At 47.9% G+C, this 17,867-nt stretch overlaps 1 protein-coding gene across 3 annotated transcripts; it reads left to right on the top strand.

Moving 5' to 3' along the window:
- Positions 1-241: 241 nt before the first annotated feature.
- On the top strand, positions 242-15,657 carry LOC135815902 (uncharacterized). 3 transcript variants are annotated; one of them, XM_065329248.1, is made up of 4 exons: positions 242-433; positions 9,292-9,640; positions 14,282-14,358; positions 14,687-15,657. In XM_065329248.1, exons 1-3 carry the CDS (start codon positions 337-339, stop codon positions 14,325-14,327), a joined length of 492 nt encoding a protein of 163 aa, XP_065185320.1. In that variant the 5' UTR covers positions 242-336; the 3' UTR covers positions 14,328-14,358; positions 14,687-15,657. The 3 variants fall into 3 exon arrangements, with proteins under 3 accessions (XP_065185320.1, XP_065185321.1, XP_065185319.1); XM_065329249.1 differs by lacking the exon at positions 14,282-14,358; XM_065329247.1 differs by lacking the exons at positions 14,282-14,358; positions 14,687-15,657 and adding an exon at positions 11,133-12,407.
- The last annotated feature ends 2,210 nt before the right edge of the window (positions 15,658-17,867 follow it).

Raw genomic sequence — 17,867 nt, forward strand, 5'->3', positions numbered from 1 at the left:
TCCGGATAGGCGGAGGGAACCGGATACGCGAGGTACTTTTTGTAGGTCTGACTGGACTGCTAGCTGAAAACATGAACCAAAACAAAAAAGCAAAACTAAGCAAGTCACCATGGCTACAATACGGTACCGCGGTGACGCCACGTCATGACGTCATGATGGATTTTCGAATTATTTCGTTGACGATTAATTTTATTACTTGAACTAAAATACTTGCGACCCTAAATACTTATATATAATATGTACTTGCGCAATTAATAATTGCACAATTGTAGTTCCTGGATTATTGCTGATGTAGTACATGTACCAGTAATAGTTTCAATCTTTATTGCCCTCGTGATGACAGCAATTCTAAAGAATAAATTCATAACTGCTGCCGTGCTGGTTGGTGCCGGGGGTGCTGGGCTTGCAGGTGGCATGCTCTTCTTCGCAAAATGTGAGTTGAAGTTTGAATGTATGCAAGTATTCCGAATGAATTCAAATTGTTATAGCTCAGTTGGTTTGGATTTTGACAAATACAGTGGTTGTGGATCGATTGGTGTTGTCAAAGCCAGAAACTGTGCCTGAAGAGGTAGAGGTCCTTTATAACTCCCTCAAGCTCATTAATTAGTAGTGCTGAAACGATTACGTTTTTTCCTTAGTGGCTAAGCTGATACCATAACGATCGGCTTATCGGCTAAACGATTATTATTGGAACTACATCAGTACAATGTACATTCTGTGAATTTCAAAAAAAATAAAGAGTCCAACATCGCCAACGACGGAAAGCGGGCGCATAGATCCGATGATCAAGCAACAAGCCCGTCAGCTGTTCGGACTGACCAGACGGATACAGACAAGACAGAGGCGACGCACTGGTAGCAACCCAAGAGCTGATGGTGCCCTTCGCCTGTGACTTCGCTGACTCCGACGATGAAGTCAGTGAAGCTGGCCAGGGGTGCAAATCGGCAGATTTCGACAGATAAGCTGACTTGAGGCGCGTCAACAAGTAACTAGTTGCTTTTCCTGTCTATGCTCAACCTAGGCTCCGACGCCAGGCCTAGCTCGTCGTCGAGCAAACTGGTTCGGGATCAGTCGACAGAACGGAAAACACGAAACTGAAGACCACTTTACTGTCTTTAGCTCAAGACTACCCGCACGTCGAGGGAACTCCAGCCCCTGCAGCTAGTGTAGCCACATACTGAGGCTGCCAGTCCTGCATGCTGTATGTAAGAAAAGTAAGTAAGTAAGTAAGTAAATTATCGTATCCGTTCCCGAAGGGAACTCACGACGGCCGCTAACACCCGGTAAATCCTAGCGGCAGATGCAGCGCCTAACGGTGGGGGTGAGTGGATAAGTCTCACAACCACTGGCACAAGTGCCGAGAACGGCCCCATTAGCTGCATCCATGTACCCCTTGTGCCTGGCCACAAGTTCCCAGTTGACTGTGGGTAGCAGCACGGCTGGAAAAACCGCTCCCAGGCAGGACTTGAACCAGGTACCTCTCGTATCTCAATCATGGTCTTTGACCAACCCACTGTGCCTGCCTGGTGTAAGAAAAGTAGTCAGCTGAAAAGACGGCGACAGTGATCGTGTCGATGTTTCTCAGATCGTGCCTGTACTTTTACATGTGCATCGATGTTGCAAGTTTACAGTCATGTACATATTCGTGTCGTACTCGCACCACTTTCGGTGCATGCACACTTTGTGCGACCCCAAAAGGGGGGAAATCCTGTACCGAGCGTAAGTACCATTCTACTCGTTTAGCCGATAAAATCGAAATAACCGCTCGATCTATTTCTTATCGAGTAAGTAACGAGTAATCGATATAATCGTTTCAGCACTATTAATTAGAGACAGTAGTCGTAGCAATAAATTAAAGGAAAGCGTACATGTAGTGTGGTCACTAACAGGGACGTCGGAAGGTATACGACATTGGTGCGGCCATGAAAGGTTGGGGGTCCAGGGGTCCTCCCCCGGAAAAAATTAGGGAAATTGGGCCCAGATGGCCCATGTTCCATTGCTTCAGAAATCAAAGGATAAAACTATTGGTGCGGCTTTGGCCTCACCTGCCGCACCGGTTCCGACGCCCCTGCATTTATCCCCCCCCCCTGGGCAAGAGTCTGCAAAAAGAAGCGTGGATAAGTGAACCCATGATTCTCTAGCATGCAAATACGCGGCACGGAGACAATCACTTTATTATGGCAATCAGCAGAATCAGCGAAGCGGACATTTGACGTAGTAATGAACAAAAATAAAAGATGGATAATAAAGTTTCCTAACAAGTTTTCTAGAGGCATTCATCAGGGAAATACGCGTACTCCTTACACTTCACCCTCTCTGAGTCTCACATTGTTATTATTTCTCACCTGCCCACCCCTGTTATTAGTTCGCACTTCACCTTCTTTTCTCCTATTTTCTTTCACATAGTGCATTTCGTACTCTTCCACGTATATATTGTTGTTTATTGCTAGATTTCATTATTGGCACATATTTCCCTGATGAATTTCTCTTGCAGCACATAATTATGTCAGTACTGCCCTGTGAGCGGATGTTGAGGACACCTGTCCAACCGTTACTGCTTGTAAACTTGTGCCCGACCACGCTGGCTCTGGAAAACTTCAAGGGTTCCTTCGCACTGTCTTGCCTTGACCAAATGCCCACGCAACTGGTTATCAGTGTCCTTTCAGCTTGGATGGTGAGGAGGCTAACACACTGGCAAGTCACGGGTGTTTGCAGTGCATGAACTCTGGCCAGTCGTCCCCGTACGCAAAATGCGTACGCATTTGGATCTACCGTACATTTTCTCGTGTTTTGGGCGAATCTGAGCGGTACGACGCTGTCGAATTGGGCCTGAATTTGCGCTGAACCAGCCGCTATCGAAGTAAAATTAGGTGTTTTGAACCACACGGGAACACTGCGCCGTCTGCGGCCATGTCTTCTTTCCTGCGTCGTTTGTTTGAAAATCGGAGTTTTTTTGAGCTCGTAGTTTCGTCTTCGTTGTGGAATGGCCGTGCGTACATTCTCCTTGGAATTACCAAAGTCACACCCCCGTTTCTTACATTACTAGGAGTTTTGCCGGCAGCCACGATAGTTTTTATCCCTGCTTCCATACATCCTTTCATTGAACAGCTAAACGAAACTTTGTGGCGTGCCTTAGTTTTTTGTGGTGCGGGGGTCTCAAGTTTATCACTTCGAGTTGTACACAACAACCACATCAACACCTCACAGGACCAAAAAACCAAGTGAGCAAAGTATTTCAACGTTGCGATTTTGCCTGGCCTGCTGTGAAGATGGAGACTTCTACTCGGTAGCAGATACTCGTATCAATAAGCTGGGAGGGAGAGGGTGGCGAGCAAAATGTTGGGATGAAAAGAGCCACATTCTCTCTCGGAAAAGGTCGTCGTTCCCACACGTACACGCTTGCTCTACCCAGCATGCAGAAGGCTAGATTTTGCATGCACGTGCGAGATTCGCATCCGCCGCGCACATAGGCAGAGTCGAAATTTTTGTACTCTCGGATTTGTCGCCATCTTGACGAGTGGCCCTGCGAAACACCCGTGAAGTGTCGACGAACACGATGCTGTTTTAAAGGTGGTTGCAGGAGGCTTGGGTGTGCTGGGACGCACTGCGGCGGGAACTTGTGGTTGGTGTGCACCTGCCAGCATCCCTACTGCTGTGGTTGTTGTCGCCGCTATCAGTGCCGTCCATGTTGCAGCTGTAAGGGGGTAACTGTGAGTGCAGTGACGGTTGATGTGGTCACCAGCTTGCTAGTACAAGCCTTCTGGTGTTGTGACCGTCAGTGTCACCAGTGTCACCAGTGACTGCTCCACTCCAGTGGTGGCCAGCTTTCCGTTTCGGAGGTCTTCCGCCTTTCGCTTCGGTTGCATAGCGGGTGCATACTGTGCAATTTGTGCGCGTGTGTGCAACCCATGATACAGGCTCGGCATAGCCACCACCACACGTCTTTGATCTTCTACAACGTCTCTCGAGTGCGTTTTCACACAATCTGCACATGTAATTAGGATGCACATCCTCATGATCCTGGCCAACATCAATTTTCAGGGCCTGCAGTAGGGTTTGTCGGAAATTGGCGACGGCATACTTGGTTGTCTTGGTCAGGTTGGCTATCTTCTGGCCACCAACTCGACAACTTTGCGATAAGATGGCACGATGCTCGTCCATGGACTAATACTATCTGTTCATATCACCCAAAAAGCTTGGAAATGGGTGACGGGCGACTTCTGTTTTCACGGAGTAACTTGGAACGAATTTCAAATTTCTGGACAGACGAAGAATGCCTTCACCCGTAAAAACTCACCAACAACCATCAAAACTCCACAACGGATGACTGTAGCAGCAGCCAACCTATTCTTCTACATGGCATCCTCGCTTCGATCGCCAAACAGCAGAAGCATCGCGCAATGCAGGACAAGGATGAAGGAGAGGTGTTGAAAACGTGTCAAAACATTCCTTTAAGATTCCTGTCTCGGAAAATCAATGTCCTCAGACTAACAGCAGCGAAGTAAGTCAAGAAGTCGTTGATTTTGGTCATCAATGATACACTTTAAGTATACAGTAAAACCTGTGACTACCGACCACCCCTTGGTGCCAGCAAAAGCGGTCTTTAGTAGCAGATGGTCTTTAGTTAGAGGTTTGCACTGCGTGACCATATATGGATCCCATTATATGATATGTATGTCAAAACACAGCCAATACAATTCCCCAGGACTTGCGCAATACCATTCTTATTTTAGGTCAAACAACACTCGGAGAGAAAGACGGAGAGATGGGGAGAGACAGAGAGACGGAGAAAAGATTAATTTTTTGCAGACATCAAATTCAGCTGCTACTTAAGTACTTCTGAAGCCAGGAGTCAAATGTTCCCTGTGGAAGTTTCGTTTTGCGCTGGACTTCAAATTTGTTCATGCGATCAATCGTACTGACTCACGGTCCTTGTTGTGCGGACTTCTCGATTGCTTGAACGCGATCCGTCAGCATCAGGACCTTGCAGTGCTGCTTTGTTTATGGATTCCTTGATGCAATCGTCGATTCGTCTGTATGACTGGGGTGACAGAGCCACTCAGTCTTCGTTTCTCCTCCGAGTAGTAACATCGATCAGAGAGCGCTTCCGATGCGCTCTCCAAGACGTTTCCTATCATGTTTATTCTTGACAGGGCTTGAAATTATTTTGACAGGCGTAGTGCAGTCCACACCGACTCGAACTCCACCGTCAAAATTATCTGCGTTCATTTGTTCAGCTGTAGTATCGAAAGATTCCTTTCAGGACCATGGAAAATCACTTTTTAAATCAGCAACATTTCAAGAAGGAGCTTCGAGCAACATTTGATCTCCTACATCGCGGTCGCTAGTTACGGGTCAAAAGTCGTCTTTGGGACAAGAAAAGGCGGTCGCTGGTCGCGTTCAGCAGGTAGTCGCTAGTCACAGTGTATTTTGAATGTGAGACCGTCCGTGCCTGGTGAAGTGGTCGGTAGTACCAGGCTGGTCGCTGGTCACGGTGGTCTTTAGTTACAGGTTTTACTGTAGTATCAAGAGTACATAGGCACCCGCTCTATGGGGTCTGCCGACAGCGAAAACTCACATCACGTGGTGTAGTTTTCCCATTGTATGTTCCCAGCCCGCTCTTAGCGACCAGTGGAGTTGAAAAATAGCACTTTGACAGAAACCCACTTTGTATCTTTATGCGAGTCATCAAAAAAGATCATGGCAGATGTTCGGACTATGCGCACGCTGGCCTTCGTTGTACGTAGTACAAGTCGTACTTGGAACATGTGATGTGAGCTTTTGCAATTAGAGACCCTGTATTCAGAGTTGCACACTCTAAGTTGGGACTTCATGGTACTAGTACCAGTAGGCAACCTTGAGATCGACCTTTGCAAGTGTATTGCTCTCCTCGGAGAACCTTTAGTCAAGTGATCACCGACTTGAAATGCCATTGTGCTTGGTGCACGGTTGCTGCAAGCACATTGTTTTGTATTAATTAGGGTGTTAATTTTCGCTGTCGGCTAGACACACACAACATGCCCAGTCAGAGTTGCCCATGCTTCGGAGTGTATTTACTCTTGACGTGACCCAAAGCTGTTGGTTGACCATTGAACCCTGTAGCCTGCACAGATTGGGACCGTATTATTACAGTTGAACAGGATGCTCCAACTGGGGATTAATCCCCGCATTGAATTGCAGTATAATATTGTATTACAGTTTAAGAAAATTAAGCCTCTACGTTGTCTTGAGTGAGTACCTGCCACATGTGCCTGAATAGTGAAGCCATGATGACAGATATCGACACTGGCATCACCCATGCTGCATGGTCAATAATTTATTTTTGAGTACGAGCACATGCATTCGGCGTGTGCGTATGTGAAAACGCTTGTGCACAGCCGGCCACAGATTGCGGTCAAAGCACCCAATTGGGTGAATTGATCACTCGCACATCTATGCGTATGGTCTACTAGTCGATACGTGCTACATACACGATATCAAGTGTACGTCACTCCCAAGAGCGGGCAACTCCTGATAGGCTGCTGACGCGACTTGTTTGCAGACAAACGTCATATCTCCATGGTGTAAGCCGCTCTGTGTATGCGTACAGGGTGTGAGGTCAACCACGAGCAGCGCAGTTTGTGTACCGTCAGCAGGATTACAATCATCATGAAAATGATTATAAAACGAGTTGTGACGGAAGGTGATGTGGAGTTGCGCAGGCTCCAGTTAGTTGTGATTCTGACGATACAGAGAAGTAGTGACAAATTGTTCTTGTTACCCGACGAGAACACACGACGCTTGCAGACACCAGCACAACCAGTCCACTAACTGCACTCCACGACTGTGAATAGCAAGTAGTACTGGTATCTGCAAGCGTTGTGTGGTCTCGTCTGGTTACAAGAAGAACTAATCACTACTAAGAAAGTAAGAATGGACGGGCCAAATAAAGATGTCGTCGGTAAATTTTGATCCAGAGAAGGTTGCGTGTCTGCATTTTTCTTTTTCTTTTTTTTGAAATGAGCGATCTGTGAGTGGGACAATAGGGCTTGAAAGTGATGACGTCAAAACGGCCAGGGGGTAGTAAGTTGACATCAGATTTCTATTTTTGGATCCACGAAGGTGTGACTTTGCTATTGCCTAAGTATGTGGGTGCATAGCAACCCACTCATGTCGCATGCAGGTGTGACTTTTATTTCGCCACCAGTTGTAACCCCGCCCCCAGTAGCCAAATCAGTCAGTTTCACTGGCTACATCACCATGCTGTGGGTAAGACCGCTTGAAATGTGCTTGGATCCAGTTTTTGAATTTTTGAAATTGTTGCTATGCTGTGACGTAGCACTTTCAAGCCCTATAGTTCACTTGTAGCGAGTATCCTGAGGCATTGGACCAGCAGAGCGCAGACAGCCTGCTTGTATTGAGGAATACAGACCAGTCAAGAAGAAAGAAGCAGTCACGTTGGGTAATGGCGTGGGAGCTATCACACGGCACGTCAGAAACTAGTGATGTTTTCAGTTTGGTGTTGAGGTTTTCATACACATGAAGTACTGTGGTGTGCGGGGCTGAGCCAAGGGAGAGCGTGGCAGAAATCTTTCCAAGACTAACACGAGAGGTGCCGTTTGCTGCTGAGACGGTGTCAGAATCGACTGCAAGGTTCTCAGGGAAGCCATCTAGCTGGGAAAGATGTGCTGGCCCAATGGCATCAACATCGCTGCCGGTGTCCGGAATCCATGACATGGCTTCAGCGGCTGGTTCCGTGTTTAGCTGCGTGTGGACAGTAATTTCTAAACCATGTCGAAGTGAAGCACGTTGCAACTTCAATTGGCCGACTTTGCCGGATGCTGTGGACTTGCCTTTGTGCGGGCACATGGACCGGAAATGTCCGACACGTTGGCATCCATTGCATGTACGTGACTTTGCAGGGCATGGGTTCTTGGTGTGAGGACTGTGACCACAGTTGGGACACTTGTCACCTGTGGGCTTGTCTGGTGTAAGACTTCACAGGAGCGGGCCGGGGCCGGCTTGTCTTCTGCTGCTTATAAGTGGATTTCTTGGCTGCGTGTACATGGCCACTTGAGGGAATGCCAGAGGAAGTTTGGCAGGCTGCTTCCTCAGCACGGCAGAGCTTCACTGTTGCATCCAGATCGAAGTTCTGGAGGGCCAGCAGCTTGTGACGCACGTCGTCTTCAAATACTCCTGTGACGATGCGATCGCGCAGAATATCATTATTGAACTTCAACAGGGATGCCTTGCAAGGGTTACACATCGCCTGGTTGCAGGTGTTACATACGTAACATCCAGAACAGTCACAGGCATGAAACAGTTCACGGAGGGCCGTATAAAATGAGTCAATGATTCCCCACGCTGCTGCCGTCTTTTGTAAAACTCGATTCGGTCGAGCAGCGGGTTTTTCTGCCGCCGAATATAGTGCTGGAGGACCGGGATGGCATCAGCAATGTCAGCGTTGTCCGGGAAGGCGATACTGCCTTCTCGAATGAAGCGGCGCAGGTCCTCATCTAGGGCCTGGGAGAACGCTGACATGCGTGTGTGGCGATCATGGCTTGCGAGACATTGGCATTGCGCATAGTCGCGCCAGGCCTCCTCCCAAGCGATAAATTCTGCCACCTTGGCAGTAGACAACAATACTGGGCGTTCTGCGGACACAGACTTGGGTGCGGGTGCAGAACTGCTGGTCTTGACGTTGTTGGCAGCCATCCTTTGCATGAGGGTCTGGAACTGCTAGTCTCGCTCTGCAAACAGCCTGTGCCTGAGTTGTCAGGAGCTGCAGGAGCATGGGGATATCAGGCACTCCATTTCCAGAAGATGCTGCGGGATCGCTGCTCGCCATGCTGAACACAAATACCTGTTGTGACAGCTCACACGACTACTTCCTACGAATGAAATTGAACAACACTCCTATCTAAAACGAACTAACAAATTAACTGCGGGGGAATCCAATCTAAAATCCAACGGAGTGCTGCACTGCTACTAGGCCAGGTAAGACACTACAAACTAGGTTGGTCTGGACTGAATAGGAAAACTACAGGACGAAATGTTCACTGCGCCGTGTGGTGTCAGACAGAGTTTATTCATAACTAGCGAGGACAACAAGCGAAGAACTGAATTCCAAAGCAGTGTGCGAAAACGAAAGGGAAGTGTGTACGAGCGCTTGTGGAAGCTAGCTCTGGGCTCGTGCATACGGGGTGCAGGAGTTGCACCATATACGGAAGTATGCCATATACATCATTTGGATTCTCGTGTGTCTGATCTATTCTGTGTTTCGTGCGTTTTGGTTTTGCTTTGTGTTCACAGATCGCATCAACAATAAGACATGCTATACGCAAAGCCTGCAGCTAGTTCAGGACCATCCCAGCGGCCGCAAATACATTGGAAACAAGATCAAGGGCGGCGGAGTCGACTGGGATAACCGTGTCCTGATAAATGCGGAATACAACCAGCTGCACTTCCGCGTCATGGGCGACAACGGCAGAGGTGTTGTCTTCGCCAAGGCACAGCATTCTGATCCGGGAAATGGCGAGTGGAACGTCGAGTCCGTGGCGCTGGAGGTTATCGAGACTACGAATGGAGAACCATGTATTGTGCCAATTTTCCCATCGAAGGACTCGGTCGCTTCCAAACTGACAAGTAGTGTGAAGAAAGGGTAAGCAGTTGGATTGCTTGTTGAATGCTTAGTGACTGATGCTCATGTACTCCCAATGACATCGTATGGCGTACAAGCAACAGCGTACACAGCCACCTGGGCATGGTTGTGTACGATGTTGAACAGTGCATTCTTGATCCCAGCGTCACGGCTGTTCAAAACTCGCGAAAAGCGACATGAGGCCCCGGGTTCGAGTCCAGCTCAATCAACGGCGCTTTTTTCAAAAATTTTCGCTGAGAGCCTCAATTTCGCGATCCTCACTCACGTCTCAAACCCATCGATATTGCCGCGCCACGTCGCTCACACACCACTCGGAACACCCAGTCCCGGTGCAGCGGGTGCAAGAGAAAATGCTGACAACTCGATCGTTCGAACGATCTTCTTTCTCCGTTTCGTTTTCCTGTTGGAGCCGTTTCCAGTGTTGAGAGGTTGTTTGTTTTGAAGTCGTAGCGTAGGAGCTGGGTTCACCCGAGGTAGTTTTCCAAAGGCTGCTGCTGCTCTTCGTCCTTTTTTTCCTGGGTTAGTTTTTAGTTTTCTGTGCTTACCTTGCCTGTCTAGTTTCCAATTCTGCACAAATCTTGCTGGACCGACATACTTTGCCTTAGACCGAGGCACTTTTGTGATGCCAACTTTGCATTGAATATGGATCAACACGTGCAGTACCTTTCAGCTGTGTGCAGAATTGGTGGGGAGAGATTCTCGTCGCATGCCAACAAAAACAAGCATGAAGCTCACGAATACTCCGTTGGCATACAGCATGTCTTTGAGTGCGATGTCACGAAGGATGAGGCACACATACATCCACGCTACATCTGTAGCCCTTCCCAGCAAGTCATTTTACGTAGTGAGGAAAAGGGGTACAGGCACTGTGGTGGTGGCTGTGCAGGCAAACTTGTAGCTTGGGTGGCCCATGCAGAGCCAGACTGTACGTTCTGCAAGAACATGAAAAGTAGCAGCAAGGGTGGGAGGAAACCAAAAAAGAAAAAATGCCTACATATACTAGTACACAGTACTCTGCATTGTCTTCGTCGGCCTCTGCGTCAGCAGACGACAGTGCCACATCCACTGGCATTGATGTTGAAAGCATGCAGGTGCTTTTGGACATGGGGTCTCCTTCCTACAAAGCGAGCCAGGTGCTGTCACCTGATCGGTTTCAATTGATTTTCCCTTCTGTTACGTGTAGCGTATGCCGGCACGTCGCCGACAATGCACTTACGACGCCTTGCTGTAGCAAGCTAGTTTGTGTGCTATGTGTTTGGGAGCACCTCAGCACTACGCGTACCTGGCCTTCTTGCATGTGTGACATGTATGCATCTGGAATGAGAAAGTTGTCATCATATGAGCTGGAATGTCTTTCTCATCTGCCAGTGAGGTGTGACGACTACATGTCCTCTCTTTCTGGCTGCCAGCACAGCATGAAACTGTTCTCATTGCAGACGCATGTGAAGGTCTGTCCTTTCAATACATACAGTGGTCCTGTCTGTGTGACCAGGTCGAGTACTGTCGCAGATGTATTGACAGCATCACCCAGCAAGCTTCGTGGGGAGGCAGCGGAGCATTTGACTACCCACTTGGTACAGTCGAAGTCCACCACTGATGGTAAGCTTGAGTTACGGACGGGTGGTACCCCTGCGTTGTATGTACGTACAACGCAAGGAGGCAGTGATGCTGTGTCTGTAAGGCAGATGCAGAGGAGGTCGGCAGAAATCCGACAGGCGAAAGATTTAGTCTGTGGGGGCACTGCTGGTGTCGGTAAGCAAGATGCCTATGAGCTACGTAGTATGAGTCAGATAGATCGTGAAAAGTTCCTTAAATCTGCTGGTGTGTCTCCTTGTGCACCTTCATCTCATTCTGGCCTTGCTTTAAAAGCAGATCTGCACATGCCTTGGAACCAGCTGAGGAAACTGCGGAGGTGGCTCAAGTCCTTTGGGTGTGAGATTGAGTCAGAGAATACCATGCGGCAACAGCTTGCGGAAGAGGTACCTGCATTTTATGCTTCCGAAATGTGCCCGTTCACTCTTCCGAGTAGTGATGTAGTTTCGTCACCAATGGTTGTGGCATGCAACCTCACAGAGATTGTCCTTGTCTTCTTGGACCAGTACGAGGAGGCTGGCATGCTTACTGACCATGGTATTATCCCGCAGGATGATATTTGGGTGAAGTTGGGGGGAGATCATGGGGGCAGGTCTTTCAAATTATCCTTCCAAATTTGCAACAGAGTCACCCAAATGCTGTGAAGAACACCATCCCTATCCTTGTGTTCAATGCAAAAGATACCCCGGGCAACCTTTCCACTGCTTTTGCGTCACTTGTGCAACACATTGACAGCCTTGCTGCAACCACGTGCCAGAACAAGTCGTTTCGCCTTATTTTGTTTGGCGACTACGAGTTTCAAACGACTGTTTATGGCCTGTCAGGATCTGCAGGAGTGCATCCGTGTCTGCACTGCTTGAGTACAAAGCAACAGATTCAACAGTGCCCCGCTGATTGGGAGCAGCAGCCAGAGCCACGCACGCTCGACACACTCTCACTTCACCATGGCCAATTTATGGCTGATGGCGGGCGCTTATCTAAAGCAAAGCATTTCTACAATGCCATACGTCCTGCCATGCTCTCTGTGCCTATTGATCATGTGTGCCTGCCAGCCCTATCATCTTGATCTCGGAATCCATTTATGGGTCTTTGACCCCTTTGTCAAGGAGTGTAGACACATTGATTTGAAAATGGCATGCGAGGTAGAGGTGAGTGAGGCAGATTCAGCTGCCTTTAAAAAGCTGATAGAAGATCAGAAAGAATGTAAGAAAAAAATTAGAACTGGAAGAAAAATCCAGTCGGCTTGCTGTCTTGACTGGCCAGATGCGATGGGTTTCTCTCCATTTTGGCAATCCCGAGCAGCAAAACAACCTCCAGGCTTTGGTTGGTAACCTCCAGCATGCTGCCACGCAAATGTAGCAGCAGGTCACAGCTCTGCAGGGTGACATCAGCAAACACGAGCAGACACTCACAAATGCAAAGCTCAACGACGGGCCTTGCAACCAGTACGTTGAGGCTGTTTTACAAAAGCACAACATCTGCCGCCAAGTGTACCATGGGGGTTCATTTATTGGCAACCATGTCCACCACGCTCTTACAGACTCCGTCATCACTGACTTGACCTCATTCCTTGCAGTTGTTGAGGAGCGTGCACCCTCTCTGGCTGCGGATGCTTCAGCTGTATCCAGCAGATACAAGCTGTTGTTCCAACAGTACGCAAAGTGTCACGTCGCATTTTCCGGAACTTCTGCAGTCTCAACAGAAGTTTGCGACAAGCTGCAGAGCGATATCGACAAGTTTATGGCTTCAGTTCGTAGGGAGATTGTTCCTCGTAGCCTTGGCCGGGTTACTCCAAAGCTGCACCTTTTGGAGTGTCATGTAGTTCCCTTCATGCGGAAGTTCAAAGTAGGTCTTGGGTTGCTTGCTGAGCATGGGGCAGAATCCATTCACAAAGAATTCAACACCATTCTTCTCTGTCATGGTGGCATTGTAGATCCTCTACAAAGGCTTCAAGTCACCGTCCAGCAGCACCTTACCGCAGCTCTCCCTAGTTTACGACCTCTGGTCCCAGCTCCTCGCAAACGAAGTAGAAAGGAACAGTCCTGAAGTACTTTGTTTGCTCAGTTCCAGTGTAGTGCCTTGACCGCGGGTGGTTGGTGGGTGAGTTGGCGTCAGTTCAAGTAAACGAACTGCCTCCAGCTTGCTCGTGAGTAAAGAGCAGAAAACTAACAACGAACTGGAGCACCTGCTATCGTCAGCAAAGGAGAACAGCTACAGGTTAATGTATCCATTATCTTTCTCTATCGTTATTATTTTATTCAAATCAGATTCACAGTTTGGCGATTTCGCCGCATCTCATTGATTTGGCATCAGTTCGATCTCACAAACTGTTCACAGCTGGCCGGCAAGACGAGGCGCGAGGCCAGACAACACAGGTACACCGAACAGGGCCGACTATTATCAGGAGAGAATAAAACAAATCCTTCAAACTTCATCTTATCACTCGATGGATTTTGAAAAATTCCTGTTCGAAAGTACGATCGCTTGGCCACGCTACTCCGCGCGTACATGTTACCATGGGATTCTGACGTACAGTATGCGCATGCATCCAGCGCGTGCAGTGCAAAAAAAATCGACGCCATTTTGCCTCATGTCGCACTCGAAACAGCCGTGGCGTATTCACATGCACTCCTCATACATTCCTTATTTGGCAATATGCAGTGGGCTTGTTCAGTTGGGCCCGGTGAATATTGTCAACTGGGGGCTTGTGCTTTTGTCTCCCTCAGCTTCAGCAGTTGATCTGCTAGAAACTACCTTGTGCTGCTGTAGGAGCTTGGTTTGCTTTACAAGAAGCTTTTCCTGGTGGCCTTCAAGAGGCACGGGTCAGCATCATTGCATGAGAAAGAAAGTGGGTCCGAGTATGTGGAGCAATACAGATGTGAACAGCTATGCACGAACTCCCCCCCCCCCCCCCCCCTTGAATTTCAAGCCGGCTGGAACTGTGGTTCCCTCCTCCTGGTGTCTTCTGGATCATAGGATGTTCACTGTTCCGTGAGGCCCAGTCACCCTCATAGCTGTCAAGTATTCTATCTTTGACTCCAACCATAGGTACGAGAGTCTGCGCTCCAGGGGCACAATCGGGAGGAATCCATGATGACATCGGCAGTCACATCTAGCAGGCAATGGTAAACACCAGATGAAGAACTCGATCAGTTTCTGTTCGTGTTAGTGGAAGATTGTCCGTCCTGCTTTAATGGATTTCCAGCCAGATTTGTGTAGTGAATGCCTGAGAGTCGCTGAGAGAGCTGAACTCACATCCGGTATCCTTTCCAGCCGTTTTCAGGGTACTAATTGTCAGATGCACAAGCACTTTTTTCCAGCTGAATGGCTGAATCACTGACTAGATCACCACCTGGACTCGTTTGGATATTTCCTCAAGGTTTGAGTCTGCTGTGTGGTCTTTGTTCTAAAAAGGTTTTGTTTGTGACTTTCTGTCTACGTGTACCTATTCAGATCCTAAATGCAGCTACGAGTACGGCCATGCTCCTCCGTATGGTACTTTCAGCTCATCAGTCAGTGAGTGCATCATTGCAGCGGTACGCAACTGAGCCATGTCAAACGTGGGATAGAGTGGTGGCTTGTCCTTGCCAGGAAGCCGCCAGGTATTCGGTGGATGAAGCTTCCTATCGTGCTCACTGAGCTGCTTTTCCCGTGGAGGTCGCAGCCTGGGAGGACTGCGTTAGTTTCTGTTGCACCGCTCAGGCGGCCTTGGTAACCAGTGACACTGCTTCGACCGAGCACAGGAACCAAGGCAACAGGCCATAGACCAAAGGTACATACTGTGTAACATTGTGCAGTAACCCAGGACTTGCCAATGAGGGGTGTTTAAAGGAAAGGCTTTGCATCTCTCTCTCTCTCTCTCTCTCTCTCTCTCTCTCTCTCTCTCTCTCTCTCTTCCTCTGATTGTTGTCGCTTTGAGTGATTGTCTTGAGGGATGCGAAAACACTTTCTTCTTTTCTCCCACCGGCGCTGGATTGCAAAGCCACTGTGTAACGATAGTGAAGTACCGCAAGCTTCGGTACATTTGCTACAAGCATTGGTCTAGATTGTTAACACTGTTGCTCCTGCGAAGTGAACTTTATTCTAGAGAACATACAGCGTTACTTTGCCTATGACCAGGACATTCTAGAATTTATTTATTTGCTCACATACTCCTTTTTTTAATTGCAATTAGTTATAATAATGTGTTTGCTTTTCCTTTTCTAACATCCTTGGCTTATTTCTGGGTATCTGCGGCAGAGCACGCAAACAGTTGGTAGCTGTGACATGTAAGAAGTACTTCATGTGGCTCCCATTGCTGGACTCCTCACGTTTGTACTTCAGCAAGTGATACCAGGCACCTCTGTAGTCATGAGATGGAACCGTTTACAGTGTAGCCGTGCGCAGTGAAGTCTGACTTTGTGAATGCACTGGTACTGCCAGTATGCTGCTGCTGTGCACTGTATGTGAGTGTAACTCACCCGTGAGGTCGGATTTCCCCTACCGTGCTGGCTGCTGTAGGTTTATGGGCTATACCTGGCTCCGCTCGAGTTGCACAAGCGTGTCTACGAGTATCTGAGAAGGTGAACAGCCTTGTTGCATGTGATACATACAAGCAAACTGACGGACGTAATGTAAACTGCAATGGCTTAACTTGAATCACTGCTGTAATACTGCAGGCAGATTCAATCATTGTTTGCTTATTCAGAGCTCAGGGACGTTACACACGTTTGTTGAGTTTCAACTAGTGGACCAGACTTGCAAATTTCATGTAGTTAGTACCAAGAGTCCATAACCCCAGATGCTACTCTATCTCCGGAGAGCTAGCTGTTTCCACCTGGTTAGGTCTCATCAGCGCCAGCGGAGCTCAGAGTAACTAGCCGAACCAATCGCAATGAGGTCCAGTGAACAGCTGCTATAACTGCGAGGAATACAGTGAGCTTTGCGCGAGGGCAGGTGACCTTGACGACGCTAGCACCAGAGGCTATGGACTCTTGCAAAGAGCACGTATCCAAACCATTGTTTCTCTTCAAAACCTCCCTCGTGTGGAACTGTCCCCCCACACACACATACACATAATACATACACAGTCTTATGATCTTGCACAATGTTATTTCCTCACACACTCACAGTCCACTTCTGGATTGCTTGACACTTTTGCTACCCTCCAATCATGGTGGTGAACCCCCAGCTCGACATGCCAGGTCAGCCTTTGGCACGTTTGGGTCGCTCCAAGACGGCAAGAGGAACAGATGATGACTGTACTCTTGGTCATCCTAGAATTCACGATGCCGTACATGTCTTGTGCCCTTTTGTTCTTGACTGCCGGGACTACTTTGTGGGATTAGAAAAGGGAAACCAAGGAGGAATCCAGGTGGGAAAGGAAAAGTAAAGATTAGAACATTGAAAGGATCGGTCACGCAATAGGGCTTGAAAGTGCTACGTCACAGCATAGCAACAATTTCAAAAATTCAAAAACTGGATCCACTTGGATCCAGTTTTTGTATGGATCCAAGCACATTTCAAGCGGTCTTACTCACAGCAAGGTGATGTAGCCAGTGAAACTGACTGATTTGGCTACTGGGGGCGGGGTTACAACTGGTGGCGAAATAAAAGTCACACCTGCATGCGACATGAGTGGGTTGCTATGCACCCACATATTTAGGCAATAGCAAAGCCACACCTTAGTGCATCCAAAAATAGAAATCTGATGTCAACTTACTACTCCCTGGCCGTTTTGACGTCATCACTTTCAAGCCCTATACGGTTAATTCCCATCGTGGATAGGATAATTGTTCGGTCGACATCCCTACGCAAGAACTTGAAGAAGTAGTATAGTGCTGGTCACAGTAGTCAGTAGATAAGCTCTACTGCACTGCTGCACGGCAGTCTGAATACCTACTTCTGGTATGCGTGTTGTGCAGACAATCAGGTACCATTGACGATGTACATGACATACTGGGACTATCCCTGTCCAGTTTTTTCCCCTGTGGACAATCATGATTCATGTGACTTTTTTGCATCTCAACTATGAAGTATGATAGCTAGGAAAGCTGTGGTGTTTTGAAAATAAGGACATGGCTCAGATGATATACATGATTGTACAATCATCCGTGGTGCACGACTATCATAATGTGTATTGTGTGGTGTGTCGATGACATCACTTGACAACATAATTGTATGGTTCTGTTGCTCAATGCCATTTATGGTATTCTCGTGGTATGGTGCAATGCTATGACTCACTCAGCATACACAGGATCGGAGTACTAGTCCAGTCATGATCACTTGTCAAATTCAATGATCCGCTTGGGACTTTTCAGCCTCAGGGTTAGGTAATAGAGAAGAAGAGCATAGTACTGACTAGTACAGGTAGTAGCGGCTTGTGCAGATCAGTGAAATACGAGCATTGATCTGCACAAGCCAAGGAGAAAGAAACAGTACAGTCATGTGTCATTATTTTATTTTCATTTTGGTGATCTCTTCTCAGGCTGTGGCCCAGCAGTGTGTGGGCCTGTGTGGCTTATTTGTGCCTCCAGTACTCATGCCATGGTACTGCAGTCCAGACCGTAATTAAATAATAATAAAAATAATAATATGTACATTGTACTACACTCTACAGTACAGTCATTATGATGTAGTCAGTAGCCAGTGTCAC

This window comes from Sycon ciliatum, chromosome 4 (genome assembly GCF_964019385.1).
Source record: "Sycon ciliatum chromosome 4, ocSycCili1.1, whole genome shotgun sequence".
Lineage (NCBI taxonomy): Eukaryota > Metazoa > Porifera > Calcarea > Leucosolenida > Sycettidae > Sycon > Sycon ciliatum.

What these genes read in the sequence shown, in the direction of transcription:
- LOC135815902 (XM_065329247.1), top strand. Translation starts at nt 337, where the DNA reads ATGACAGCAATTCTAAAGAATAAATTCATAACTGCTGCCGTGCTGGTT. An exon ending in CATGCTCTTCTTCGCAAAAT is followed by an intron (nt 434 to 9,291) that starts GTGAGTTGAAGT and finishes TTGTGTTCACAG; the next exon opens with ATCGCATCAACAATAAGACA. An exon ending in ACAAGTAGTGTGAAGAAAGG is followed by an intron (nt 9,641 to 11,132) that starts GTAAGCAGTTGG and finishes CTGTGTGACCAG; the next exon opens with GTCGAGTACTGTCGCAGATG.